This window comes from Rousettus aegyptiacus, unplaced genomic scaffold (assembly GCF_014176215.1).
Source record: "Rousettus aegyptiacus isolate mRouAeg1 unplaced genomic scaffold, mRouAeg1.p scaffold_m13_p_4, whole genome shotgun sequence".
Lineage (NCBI taxonomy): Eukaryota > Metazoa > Chordata > Mammalia > Chiroptera > Pteropodidae > Rousettus > Rousettus aegyptiacus.
The window spans coordinates 34,652,245-34,666,182 of record NW_023416307.1 but is presented as its reverse complement, the minus strand read 5'-3'; the positions used below and the strand labels follow the sequence as shown (position 1 = coordinate 34,666,182).

Here is a 13,938-nt window from a genome sequence, read left to right as displayed (position 1 = left end):
GGAATGAAGAAACAGTGATAATCTAAATTAATTAATTACCACTCGTTTAATAAATAAAATCATTGAAGCATGAAGTCCTTGGGTGAGCAATGAAACATTGAAGTATCTTGCTACACAGAGGCATACCTTCAGATGTGTCTTATATTGACAAGAATATCAGCCCTTTAAAAGCAAGAAGTAACTACATATGTCTTTAAAAAGTTTGTTGTTAACAGGGCTTCATATTTTGCATATTTTGAACAAAAGTTACCATCCAAAAAATTAGATTTTTCTTTTTTAAGTTACTTCAGTCTGTGCATAGGCTTACAGAGCCCCTCATAGTGGAGATTCTTTAATCGGTGATTCCTTGATGTTTCTAAGGATCAATCATCTTCTTAAAAAAAAGAGGGTTATACTGATGAGAATTTTAGATCCAGGTTGGCCAATAGGTTTATCTAATTTGTCAACTACAACCAATTCTTAGTGGCTTTCTAAAGTGGACATTGAGTATGGCCGTGAGTCTCAGTGTGAATACAGGTACTACCTTTGAATATCTACCACGGGGCAGGAAAAAAATATTTGTTTCACAGATATGGCGAGTTTTCTGACCTTCTGATGGCCATTTAAAACTTCATAGGAAACAATGAAACTGGGAGTAAAAATCAAACTAATTTTATGAATACTTCGCATTTGTGTTTCATTTTTTTTTTTTCCATCTCTTGTTCCCTTTTAGGTTGTTATAATGACTAGACATACAAGAATACATAGCAACTTGTTAACAGAAAATCCTCCATTGTTTAGCACTGGTTTTACCTTTTCCAAAATACTGATTCTTACTTACTTGTGGACAAAAACATTGTTATAATTGGTAGGAGATTTGGTGGTTGTCCCTGAAACATTTTTGCTACTCTGTAATTTATACTATTTTGCAGCACTCATACATTATGAAAGGGCTTGACTCCAGTTCCAAGGGAAAACATGATTGTTCTCAGTAAGTTAGGTAACTTGAACTCCTTTACCACAGTGATCAGTAAACTAGGCCCAATCCAATCAACACAGCAATTTCCCAGGTCACAGGAATGGTACAAATTAAACATAAATCCAATTGACAATAATAATATGGGGGTCCATTTTTCTGGGTCTTTCTAGAAATCAGCATCGACTCTTTTGCTTTGACAGAAATTATGTACAAATATGATTCCAAGAACTATCGGAAGCATTTTTCTACTATGGAGGAATTGTACCGATTAAAAGTCCAACAGGGGTATTTGCTTTGGCAGCACATATACAAATAAAAAAAGTCCAACAGGGAGAAAGGCAGAGCTTAGAGGTTAACAGGTAAATAGCTCTGGGCTGCGTTTGAGCCACTCCTGAAGCATGCCTCTTCCAGACTTTTCAGTCACACAAGAATAATAGAATTCCTTTATTTTTATTAAATAAGATTGCATGTGGGTCTTTATTAAATAAAAAAACAAAAACATCCTAACTGATATGTACATTTTTCACTTTGTGAGAAAATGTCTTTAAAATTGTTTACCTTTTCCTTGCTTTTATAAAGTCAAAAATTATAAGAATCATAATTATTTTTCTTGATAATTTGGAAACATAATTATGACTGTTCAGTATTGTTTTATTTTTGACTGCAGAAATATTACTATTTGAACTTGCACTAAATGGTTCCAGGGCACTCTAATTTCAAATGTAATTAAGTCCTAAACCTTAATTTTATAAAATTAAATAGATTATTAATAAATAAACCCTAATTGAGTAAAAAAATATTATTTTTCTATTACTATACCTTTCAAACAAAATTTTGTTTGATTTCTGCACATCTAATTTTTGCTCAGCTCCTAAAATTCAATGTAGTATCATAAACTATTCATATTTTTAGAATATATTTATTCTATTCTAAAATATCATTTGCTATGAGTACTTCAAAGAGACATTGTATAATTCAAATAATGACTATACTAGATACTAAAAAATCTGCAATTTTGGATATTTTATGTCATTCTAACAGCAGCAAAATATACAAGTCTAAATATTATTAAATAAACAAAATATAACAGTACGACCTTCAGAATTTTCTAGGAAAAAAGACATACATACATACTTACAAACATATAACTCAGGGTTTTCCTAGATATAATACTGAGAGTGATTAGCACTGAAAATCTGTGTCGTTGATTAGTTCCTACCACATGATGTGTGTGTGTGTGTGTGTGTGTGTGTGTGTGTGTGTGTGTGTGTCTGTGTGTGAGTGTGCATGTGTGTTTCACTATATTCACCCTTGGGGGCAGTGGGTACTGTCCCCAGTACATTCAAGCAGTACTATCAGAGTCCATTATAACATACTCCAAAAGACTGCCCAGATTCTTCTGGTTTGTTGTGTGATAGTAGATATTTTTTTTACATAAGTGGTTATTGCCTGGGGCTTTTAAATCTTCCACTGTACAGAGGCTTTGTCTGAAGAGTGTTTTTGGAAGGACATTTGACCTGCCTACCTAGAGCTAATCTGTTATCCATTGACTACTCTGTCCTTTGACTTTGCACTTCTATAGCACTTTGAGAATGACATTATTGAGAATTGTATGAAAAGAATTTCTTGTTTGAAGTGAGAAAAAAATGCAGAAATTAATATTTAAATTAACTTTTAACTTACTGAAAGATCCCTGAAATATGAAGAAGCACTTATATTTAGAGAGTGCAAAATTCAGTTATCACCAAATATTTTACTTTAAGGCATAAGGCTACTGCTTCCTGAATTAGATATGAATGCTTCCTGAAGCAAGTTGACAGTCTTTAGAAGATTGTCATGTTATATAGAGGTGATCATAGAGCTTCCTATTTTCATTTATATTACTAGCATATTTATATTCTGTAACAAACATGTTAAAAATCAGTTTTTATGTATATATATATATATATAAATGTATGCACACAGAATAACCTTTCTACTTATTTCTATCTTAATATGTAGTTAATAACTACTTTAACATGTTGTAGTAAACTAGCTGTTTTAATAGTTCACTTCTCTTTAAAATAAGAGTCAAATTTTGACAAGTTTATATTGTGTAATAGTTTGCTTTAATAATAAAAACAAAAACAACAAAGAGAAATTGATAGTATAAGGCATGCCTTTAGAAACTATAATATTTGTTCAATATAATGAAAAACAATAAACCAAAGCTTTCTAAGCAAGAGAAAATATAGTTGGTACAATCTCCAATTTTAGTAAATAAAGATATTGAGTTTAATTATACATTTATGAAGAAAATACACACCTATAATATTTTCTTTTCAAAGTATAAGAGGTTGGTTTTAATATCCCATCATCTCCCTTGAGTAATTCCAACCAACATTCTTTATTACAAAGTACACTATCTGAATTGCAAATCATATTTGGGATATTTTCTGTTTTAGCTCATGTCATGAAAATATAGTATAAATCTCTGTGGAGACATTTTGCATCTAGTAACAATAATTTGATAGAGGAGAAAAAAAATTCCTAAAGTGTTTTTAATGATGAAAACAAAAGCTTTAAATCCACAGCTTCAGAATAACCTCAAATGTACAAATATGCAGGATTAAAGAGTATCATTACACTTGCTTTGATAAATAGAATACTATATTCTCACTTTTTATCCAAACTATAGATCAACATAGAGACACTTGGAAGACACTCAGATTTGATTATTCAGATTAGAAATCATAGCCAGGTTTTCCAAGCATTTAAAGACTGCACCAGAAATTCTATTAGCTCATGAATACAACATGTCTGAAATTTAGGGAAAAGGATACAAGATATTTGGTCTCTTCTCTTTTTTCTTTATTTATACAGGGCTACTGAGCTATATTTTCTAAGCTATAGCTGAGAATATTTCAAGAGAAATAAAATCATTCTGTATTTTAGTCTGCCTCTCAATTTCAGTTATAAAATGAGTAAATTGTTTTAAGATTTTACATACCAGATTCTAAAAATCTCAATGTTGTAACTAGTACAAACATATTTTAATAGTGACATTTAAAAATAATTACAGATTTACATTTCACAAGTCATGTTTAAAATAATATATTAGCAGAATATGACTCTATTAAAGTGATTCTGGTTAATCATTTCTAAAGGATGACTGACAGCAATTGTGATTAATATTATCTGAAATGTTTAAAAATTAGAATTGTTTAAATGTTTTTCATCAATGAAGACACTACCATCAGCCTTTATTCACACCACTGCAAAACTGAGTTAAAATTTATGTCTATAAGTAAGGACAGATATAACTATATGGCTAAAATACAAAGTATATATGAACTACTAACCTTGAATTCTAGGCTTTACATAAATGTTTTCTAATAGTACAATTTAATGTCACTGTTACACTTTCTCCACATATATAATGATAATAAGTACCATATTATTTCCACTACTTTCTTTTTGGCATATTGTAACATCTAAATAAATTTAGCAAAACTCTATTTTGACATTATAGAAGAAAAGGGAAAATATATATATATATATATATATATATGTATATATATATATATATCCATTTAAGAACAGCATTTTTAAAAAACCAAATACTAGTTAAAAACATTAATGTTGCATAGCCTATACTAATTAAAAATAAAGAACCATGATTTTTTTTCTTATGGTGAGAAAATCGACTAAAGGAGTACAAATTGATATTTCTTAAAACTCTCAAGCAGAATTAGGTATCTTCATGGTTTCCATGATATTACATGCATATGGTATTTTTTAAATTTTACTGGATGTATCGTTTATACTTGGAGATGTAAAAATATAATATAGAGCACTTGGGGTTTCTCAGGAATAGTATTGTATAATAATACAATTATATGATAGATCGAATTTTCCACTGCTACTCCAAGTGCTTAAAATACAACTTATCAATCTTCATTTGTTAAACGTCTATTATGGTTAAATTTTAGGAAGAAAATGCTAATAAAATATATTAAATCCAAAAACATATAAAATAAATACAAGACATTATTAAGAATGGAACAAAGAAATGGGTAACAAACCATAAGAAGCTCTTTGTGGAGAATAGCAAAGAACTAAGGATCAGGCATAAGTAAAGAGAAAAGTAATTTAAAAATTTGAAATATCGATTTAAAAGTTATAGAGAATGAGTAGTTGATTGGGTAAATATAGTTTTTTTCATATTTTTTTTATCATGGTAAAATAGATATAATATAAAATTAACCATCTTAACCATTTTAAGGGGACAGTTCAGTGGTATTAAATACATTCGTAATGTATAAACTTCACCACTATCCATCTCCATGACTCTTTTTCCTTTTAAAACAGAATCTTTATATAACTCTATTGATGATAATCCCCCCCATTTCCTCCTCCTTGTAGCCTCTGGCATCTGCCATTCTATTTTCTATTTCCATGATTTTGATTACTCTTGGTACCTCATATATGTAGAATTATACAATGCTTGTCTTTTTGTAATTGGCATATTTCATTTAGCATGATGTCCTCAAGTTTCATCCATGTTGTAGCATATGTCAGAATTCCCTTACTTTTTAAGGATAAATAATATGCCATTGTTTGTGTATACCACATTTTGCTTTATCATTTATCTATGTAAAAACAGTTGTGTTGTTTCCACATTTTAGCTATTGTGAGTAATACTGCTATCGACATGGGTATACAAATATCTCTTCAAAGTCCCACTTTCAATTTTCTGGGGTATATACTCAGAAGTGGAATTGGTATCTTTTATGATAATTTTATTTTTAGTTTTTTGAGGAACCTCCCTCCGTACTGTTTCCATATCAGCTGTGCCATTTTTCCCTTCCCACAAATGGTCCACAAGGGTTCTAATTTCTCCTGTCCTCGCCAACACTTGTTACTTTCTGTTTTGTTTTGGTTCCTGATTCTAATGGGTATATAGTGGGTAGATATGTTTTTGAACATTTTCTTCTTTTTATGATACTCTTCTGTGGATTACATGAAACATTCTAACCTGGGCTTTTTGTCCTCTCTCTTTTTGCTCTTCTTCCCCTGCATAAATGTTGCCAGGGTAACATCATCTACATTATCAGTGATGATGAAAATGTTCTATAATCTGTGCCATCTAATGCAGTGGCCACTAATCATGTTATCACTAAGCATGTGAATTGTGGCTAATGAGTTTGAAAACATGAAATTCTAATTGTATTTATTTTTTTAAAATTTAATTTAAGTATACATGTGACTAGAAGTTACTATATCAAATCATGCAATTCTAGATCCTACCTCTTTCTGAGCTCTAACTACATGTATCCAATTGTCTCCTTGACATATCTGCGTAGAGGCCCTATAGTATCCCAAACTCTACATGAACAATGTTAATTTGGTTAATTCAATACTATAAACTTTGGTTAAGATAGAACTATTGAAATTATTCTTTACTCTTCACTCCACTTTATGTCTCATATTCAGTATAATGTTGTCTCTTAAATCTGTCTTTTGCTTTCGAAAATACACATCATCATTTCTTATGCACTACCACTAATGACCTACTCTTTAAAGAATTTGCAAAGTAAATTCATTGAAATTAAAATAAAGGTGAAATTTTTAAAATTTCTCAGTGACACCTCTCTGATAAATTCCTTAAATCTCCTAGTCAGAGGCAAAGCTCCATCTTCTTTCCTCCCATACCTTGTCAATAGTACTTTCATCTCTTTTAGTATGTTATAATTAAATTATTTGCTTACCTATTTACTCCCTTGAACTTACTCCTGTATAGTAATTGGTTTTGTATTTCAAGTTTTTGCTTCATCCTTGGCTTATAGTAGACTATCAGAATGCTTAGATAACTAATAACAATTTATGATCTAAATGTTGAAGATTTAAAAACATAATTAGAAAATTCCTAGGTGTAGAAGGAAATATAAGCCTATTTCAAAACATAAATCCATGGTGATTTTTACTCACTTATTAAAGGATTAAGCAGCTAAGATTTACATTGGTATTTTATTCATGTTTAGCCTTTGGAGGAATTAGTTTTGCTTCTGTGATAATTAAAAAAGACAAATGCTATTTTTTAAGGTAATTATAGAGGATAAGAAAACATCTTCATCATCAGTGCAGCATGTGTTGCTCTCTGTCAACTTTATACTGTACCATCTGACTGTCACTGAAGTCATGATAAATTACACCTTTTGGAATCAATATCGAGTCTCATTCATTACTTTCTTAGGTTCCATGCTTTATATCAAAAAGACAAATAAATTTAAGCTTTGGTAAAAAAATTTTTAAAGAACTATAGGACTACCTTGGAAAACTACTTTCAAGGACAAGGATTCACAGCTCACATTCCATGTATGAGTGTGGTTTAGTTATTTATTTAAATTCAGAAAGGCATCAATTCTAAATTATTAACTTTCTAATACTTAAAAATTATAATTTAATTTGACATAATACATATTTGTGATCTGTAACAAAATATTTAGAATGTAAAGTTAGTTACCTGGAAAGAATGATGGATTGCATTACATGAGTAAATATTTATATTAGACATATATATCTGTTAAATATGTGATGGTGTGATGGTGTTGTATGTCCAATTCAAGTTTTTATTGTAAGAAATAAGGAAAAGTGTCTTTGATGCTTCTTATTTATTGAAACTGTTTTAGTACTGATATCATACCAATAATATTTCTGCTTCGTAATTTTACAAGACGCTTTTTTATATTTCATATGATTGGTTGGTTAATAATTGACAGTGGTAGAATTTATACCATACTGGGTTGTATTACTCAAAGTCCAATGTTATTTCCATAATATCACAGTACTATGTGGCACAGGATTGTACAAAACACATGGCATACTTTGATAATATCACCAATATATTTACTGAAGCAAAATATTCTAAAAATGTTAACTCTTAACAAATCAAATTTTATGTTCCATTTGTATCGTGAATTTATCAGTGTACTCTCAGCATTTAATTGATTTAGTTGTATGCTTTTATGTTTGAGTTCTTTTTTTTCTATAAAGTAAAAATGGAATTCAGAAAAAGCAGGTAAAGTCTACTTTGAATAATTTTGCCCTATTACTTTTAATGTGTTAATAATTATATTCAATTACATATATATCGAGCTTCTAGAAAAGATGTATATATCATCTTTTCAATCTCACAGAATTCTAGTAGGGAAAGCCATTATGAGTATACATCTTTTTTGATGTACAAAACAAAATTCTACTAAATAACATAATAAGTTGGTAGTCAAGATAGAACTGAACTCTATGCTCAATATTTCTTTTTATATTCTATATTGAACTCTTCTAAAAAATCAAAAAAATTTTGACTATAAAACAAAGTGTTCTTTTATGGTTCCAAAAGTTCTGCTATTGGTGAAATAAGATTAAACTTCCAAAGAACGATATTTTTCTTTGGACTTTGTCTGCAACATAAGTGGTTACCAAAGGTAAAAATGATGACTGGCAAACATAATCAACTTTGGATAAATATAAGTGGTCAAAGTGTCACTGAACTCTTGCTTCTGTATTTAAGCAGGTTTTATTTTGTCATAGACATAAAATTCTTCCAACATTCATCATCCATTTAATGGAGATATATATAGATATATACTATATAGATACCATTTAATGCAGCAGTCACCAACCTTTCTGGAAACAGAAACCAGTGCTCCTATAACAATCTAATGCCTGATGATCTGAGGTGTACTGAGGCAGTGATGCTAATGCTGGAGAGCAGCTGCAAATAAAGATGAAGCTTTGCTCTCTCGCCCACCACTCATCTCCTACTATGCAGCCTGGTTCCTAATAGACCACAGACCGATACCGGTGGTTTTGGGGTTGAAGACCCTTGATTTAATGAATAAAGATACCTATTACATATATATATATATATATATATATATATATATATATATAATATGATACATATAATATATATTATATAATATATATACCTAATTCTACAGTATGGAACAAATAAATTTGATGCCTAATATAGAATATCATATATATTTTTATAGTTTACCACCAGTTGTTTAACTTGTCACAACTTGCCTTTTGGGGACAAAGTTTACAGAAAATATTAACATTTCAGAACATTCAAAATAATCCAAATTTTATATGTTTACTTGAAAGACTGAATTATCTTAAATCTTCTTAGTGAAATTTTACCACTCATGTTTCAGACAAATACATATTTGGCATGTAGAGACATTTATCCAAATATATAGATATATATACTCATTCAAATACACACACACACACACACACACACACACACACACACAGATCCCTATTTCTACTTATCTACCTAGCTGCCTATCTTTCTATTTATCATTTTTTCAAGTATTAGAAATGCAACTAAAATTTTGAATACTAAGGAGTTGTTGTTTTTTTTTGGAACCACTTCTATCTTGCTACATCCAAATAATAATGGGCAATCAAAGGATGGAAATATTAAAAACTAAATAAAGGCACTAGACTAGAGGGGAAAGTAAAAAATGTTATAAACGTAGTTAAGATTCAGATATTTTGAGCTTAGGAGAATTTGAATTAAAATGTGGTCCAAATTTTTCTTATTTCACAAGTTCAGAAAAAAATTCACATAGCTCTTAAATGTCAGGGGTAGACCCAGGATTCTAGTCTTTGTGTTCTGAACTCATTCTATTGCCTCCCTTTGAGCTCAATTCATCACACCACATTTCTTCATTCTAAAGAAAAACAGCCTTGTAAAATTTCACTGAGAAGATTTAAGAATAACTCAATCTTTCAAGTAAGTATATAAAATTTGGATTATTTTAAATGTTCCAAAATGCTAATATTCTCTATAAACTTCATCCCCAAAAGGCAAGTTATAACAGGTTAAACAACTGGTTGATAAAATATAAAAACGTATATGATGTCATATATTAGGCAACAAATTTATTTGTTCCATACTGTAGAATTTAATATTCTCCATATTATAAAATTCCAGGTAAGAATACACAATAAAAATAGAATGATAATCACAGAGTAATAGCATTTATTACAAACACAGTCTAACTTTTTATTAAAGAAAGGAGCCTTTTTTACCTGCGACTAAAAAGTACCTCAAACAACAAGGCACTTTAAATATTGAAATAAAATTTTGAAGATACAGAAATTTAAAGACTCATTTTATATTGCCTTTAATCTAAAGTGAAGGAGTATGCTTGAAGATACACCGTAAATCTACTTTCAGATTTAAAAAAAAGTCAATTGTTATATTAAGGATTGATCTTACATACAAATCTTTAGTTATTGGTCTGTATAATCTTGACTGAGTTGCTTAGCACGTTCACTCCTTAGTAAAATAATAGGAGATACTTAAAATCCTTTCTAGTATAGTCTAAATATATATATTTGTTATTTATTATATATTTACATATATAATTTATATGTTTGTACAAATCTAATTCTCTCGATTGATTTTATTTTTTACTTTCCTCCACCTACCAACCGGAAAAAAAAAAAAAACAAACCTAAAACTTTCCTAACATTTATAAATGCCTTCCTCTCTTACCTTAGTAATGGTTTCATGAAGGGTGAAAAAAGGATCCATTTCCTCAATTTTTGTTGCATGTTTAGGGAAAAGGGCCTCAGAGAGAAAACTTGGACCCTGTGGAAAATCAGAATAGAAACATTTAAAACTCTTCATTGATTTTATCTTTTAAATGTTTATTGGATTTTCTTTAAAGATTCCAAAGTAAATTGCTTTAAGGTTTCTGCTAATTGTAGGACTGCATTCCACTGATCAAATTAACAAATCACAGAATATTTATAAATTAAAATAAGTAGAATTATATAATGACATTATTTGTATTTATAAGAGAATGTTTTCTTACACCGAAGAGAATTCTTTGCATTCCTACCCTTCAAAAAATGCAGACTTGTATGTAGAGTAAGATACTTTGACTATAAAAATCATATCTGAAACCCCTTCTCTATTTTCTTCACCAAATGCTATGTTTTAAGGCTGATAAAGTGGAATGTTTTTGATAAACATGATTGCCAATGAGAAAAGCTTAGGCAAATTGTGCATGATATTTTAAATATTGCAAACCTCACTTGAAAACAATAGTAAGATTTATTTTGGTTAGAAGAGTCTCATGGCTTTACATATAAAATGGTAACATGTTATATCAGAGCCTTAGTGTTAAGATGGTTGAAATGAATCAGAGATACTGTAATTAGTCGTTTTATACTGGCAGGTACAAACACACTTAAGGATGTAAGAACACAAGGCATGCTGATAATGCTCCTACCTGCTATGGTCTCAATATTTATATCTCTCCTCAAAATTCATATATTGAAATCTTAATCTCCAAAGTAATGGTAGTAGGAGATGGGAACTTTGGAAGGTGATTGGGTCATGTGGACTTCATTTTCATGAGTAGAATTAGTACCCTCATAAAAGAGGCCCCATGGAGCTCCCTAGACCCCTCCTTCTTGTGAGGGTACAATAAAAATTCTGCATCCTGGATGAGGATCCTCATTTAACCTTGTTGACATCATGATTTTTAGACTTCCAGCCTCTGGAAGTGTGAGAAATAAATTTCTGTTGTTATAAGCCACCCAGTCTCTGACATTTTGTTACAGCAGCCCACATGGACTAAGGCACCACCTAAAATAATATTCTTGCAGTCATCAACATTATTAGCATTCTGTGAAATGAGTATATTAACCACATGAATATAGCTTTTACTCAAAAATCTGAAGTATCTAGCGTTATTTTTCTAGAATATAGAAAACTTGAGATAGGATATATGTGTGCATATAGATGATTAATAGATAGATGGATAAATAGATATACATAGATAAATAATCTTTTGAAGGCTAATATGGAGAAGATTGAACCCAGTCTATACCAACAATGATCACAACAGGGTAATAAAGTTAAACTGAATTTTATTAGATCTACTTATTAGAACTATTTATTAGAGCAAAACAGACTATTATGGGATATAACAATGGTGGAAAAGAAATTAAAATGATATAGTTGATAGACTCTGAAGTTGAATGGATGAGAACTGAAACCAACATAATTGCAATTCCCTATATATTAAATAATTCTGTCATCAGGCATCCTTGTCACCCCCTATTTTGAGCAATACTGCAATCAAACAAAAGCAACTTAGCTGTTTGTTCCAGCATATACCCACTTTGGGATGATAAAATCACAACTTAACCAAGTAAATTACCTATAAAGACTACCAGCTTATTTACCAAAAGTTGTTTATGTTTCTCTCTTCATTTTGCCTGGCAATCTAAAATGAATTAATCAGAAACTCTGCTCAGTCCCAACCAGGTCTTCACTTTGTAAGACTTACTACAAAAGTTAGGCAAGAAGCTTGGAACAGATTCCCTGTCATAGCCCTCAAAAAGAATCAACCCTGGTAACACCTTAAACTGTTAAGACACTATTTTTCTGTCTCGTAATTCACTCAATCTGCAGCACTTTTTTTACGGCAAACCTACTAAACGAATACACTCAGTCAACGTGGTATTCTTTCTTCCTGCGATAGGTCTAATAAACTTAATTTCGTTTAGCAACAGGAATTTTTGGAAGTATTTTGGGTGGTCAACATAGATTAAAATTTTGGTTTTGCCACTTAATAATTGTGTCATCTTAAGCACCTTACTCTCCAAAGGATTAGTTACTGAATCTAAGAAATTTGGATAATAATACATAATAAGACATATTGTGAACTATCCAGTGCCTGCCACAAGGGAGACACTGTGTTAATGGTATTGGTGATGTTGTTAAAATGATAAATATCATAATGATGATGGTGAGGGTAGTAATGATAGGGTGGTGATTACCATAAGATGCCGAACTAAAGAAAATCCAAAAACTTTATCTATGATTCTATGAGAAATAGTGTGCAGTTTGCATTTAAATATGTTCATTTTTCAAATAGACATATGTTTGAATTAACATCACTGAAAGTATCACATGGGCAATTTGTGGCATTAATTTCTATTTAATAATTAAGTTTGAAATTCTTAAAAGCTTTGCTTTGCAAGTAGTTCTAAACAAACTTCTTGAATAAGTTTATCTTATTAGCTTACTTACAAACAAAACTTCATAAACAGTGCAAAGGTAAAATATCAGCCAGCCTGAAATTAAATGATCCCATAAGAACCTAAATCGGAAGTTATAATTAATGAGATTTTTATTAAACTTTCAATTATTCAATAGCAGAACATATTTAATTATCTCTATGTGCCTTATTCTCCAATGTAATCTTTTTTCTCATTCCTTCAGCTATCTCTTGCCATCCTCTTTGTTTCCAGTACCTTGTTTATCACTTAAAAAATACTGATTTAACACTTCCATATGCCAGGTGCTGCACTAAATGCAACATGGTCCTTAAATTCATGGAGTTTAATCTAATGAAATTCAAACACATTATAGATCAAACATCACTGTGTTTGAAAATATTAATACACCATCATTCTTTTTCACATATACATAAATATAATAATCTTAAACATGTATTTCTATATCCTGACTTTAAAATAATGAAAAGATTACAAAGAAGGATATGTTTGGTAAATGTTTCTACCACTATTACATTAACTATGAGTGATGGCTGCTTAATAATGGTTCCCATCTGTAGATGGAGAGAGGAAAGCAAAGCACCATTAACCATACTGAAAGTGCTTTGGTTTAGAACAGTTCATTGATAGACTGAAACCAAGTATTCTTGAATAAATTAAGAAATTGAAAACTTAACACTATGTCTGCCAGTTGGAGATAAAAGTAAGAATATTATAAAAGAAATATTGATAAGAAAAGTCTATCCAGTGTCCAATATAAAGTTCAATTTTTCTCCCTAGTCCCTAATTTACTTGTCTTTTCTGTAATATTCAATGATATTTAGCACACTTTCCTTCTGTCAACTCTTTTGGCTAAAGGCCATTATTTGACAAATGGTTCT

The 13,938-nt window shown here is 30.2% G+C and overlaps 1 protein-coding gene across 2 annotated transcripts in view; it reads right to left on the bottom strand.

Moving 5' to 3' along the window:
• Window positions 1–13,938, bottom strand: part of NAALADL2 (N-acetylated alpha-linked acidic dipeptidase like 2) — a 798,563-nt gene that overhangs the window by 125,822 nt on the left and 658,803 nt on the right. For both annotated transcript variants that reach the window (XM_016156514.2, XM_016156436.2), the window contains exon 11: window positions 10,518–10,613. In XM_016156514.2, the coding sequence (XP_016012000.2) occupies window positions 10,518–10,613 (96 nt within the window). The remainder of the gene's footprint in view (window positions 1–10,517; window positions 10,614–13,938) is intronic.